Genomic DNA, 707 nt, shown 5'->3' with positions numbered 1-707 from the left:
TGCGGGCCGGGCGCGTTGCCGTCGGCCTGCTCGGGCGGCGCGGGCGGGGCTGGCGGCCGGGCGGGGGCGGCTCCTTGAGATGCAGCCTGTCCTTCTCCTCCTTGTCCTTCACCGCGTCCTTCTTCTTGAAGCGCCGCCGCCGCCGCAGGAAGCTGCCGTTCTCGAACATGTTGTAGGAGTCCGGATCCAGCGTCCAGTAGCTGCCCTTGCCCGGCTTCTTGTCGTCGCGCGGCACCTTGACGAAGCACTCGTTGAGCGAGAGGTTGTGGCGGATGCTGTTCTGCCAGCCCTGCTTGTTGTCCCGGTAGAAGGGGAAGCGGTCCATGATGAACTGGTAGATGCCGTTCAGGGTGATCTTCTTGTCCGGGGCGTTCTGGATGGCCATGGTGATGAGCGCGATGTAGCTATAGGGCGGCTTCACCATGTCCTTGGGCTGCGGCTGTGGCGTGTAGGGCCCGTAGGCGCGGGCCATGCCGCCCGGGTACTGCTCGGCGTGCGCAGGGTGCGAGTACACGCTCATGGGGGCCGGCATGGCGGTGTAGCCGCCCCCGGCCGCCGCGGCCGCCGCGCGGTAGTAGCTCTGCTCGCCGCCGAGGTAGGGCACCACTCCCAGGGAGTTGGGGCTGGACACCGAGTAGCGCGCCTGCATGGCCCCCGCTCGCCGCCGCCCCGCGCCGCCCGCCGCCCCCCACCCTAGCTCGGGCCGG

The 707-nt window shown here is 69.9% G+C and overlaps 1 protein-coding gene across 1 annotated transcript; it reads right to left on the bottom strand.

The window, feature by feature from the left end:
* Positions 1-7: 7 nt before the first annotated feature.
* Positions 8-701, bottom strand: LOC108520322 (forkhead box protein C1-like; the record flags this gene model as incomplete). The annotated part of the gene is given in 2 exon segments (XM_017859655.1): positions 8-49; positions 52-701. Coding segments are annotated over 2 exon segments (640 nt in total), but the record flags the coding sequence as incomplete, so codon positions are not given.
* Positions 702-707: the final 6 nt, after the last annotated feature.

Source organism: Rhinopithecus bieti, unplaced genomic scaffold (genome assembly GCF_001698545.2).
Source record: "Rhinopithecus bieti isolate Rb0 unplaced genomic scaffold, ASM169854v2 scaffold_52021, whole genome shotgun sequence".
NCBI lineage: Eukaryota > Metazoa > Chordata > Mammalia > Primates > Cercopithecidae > Rhinopithecus > Rhinopithecus bieti.
The sequence above is the reverse complement of the archived record's forward strand: the minus strand, read 5'-3'. Positions and strand labels throughout refer to the sequence as shown.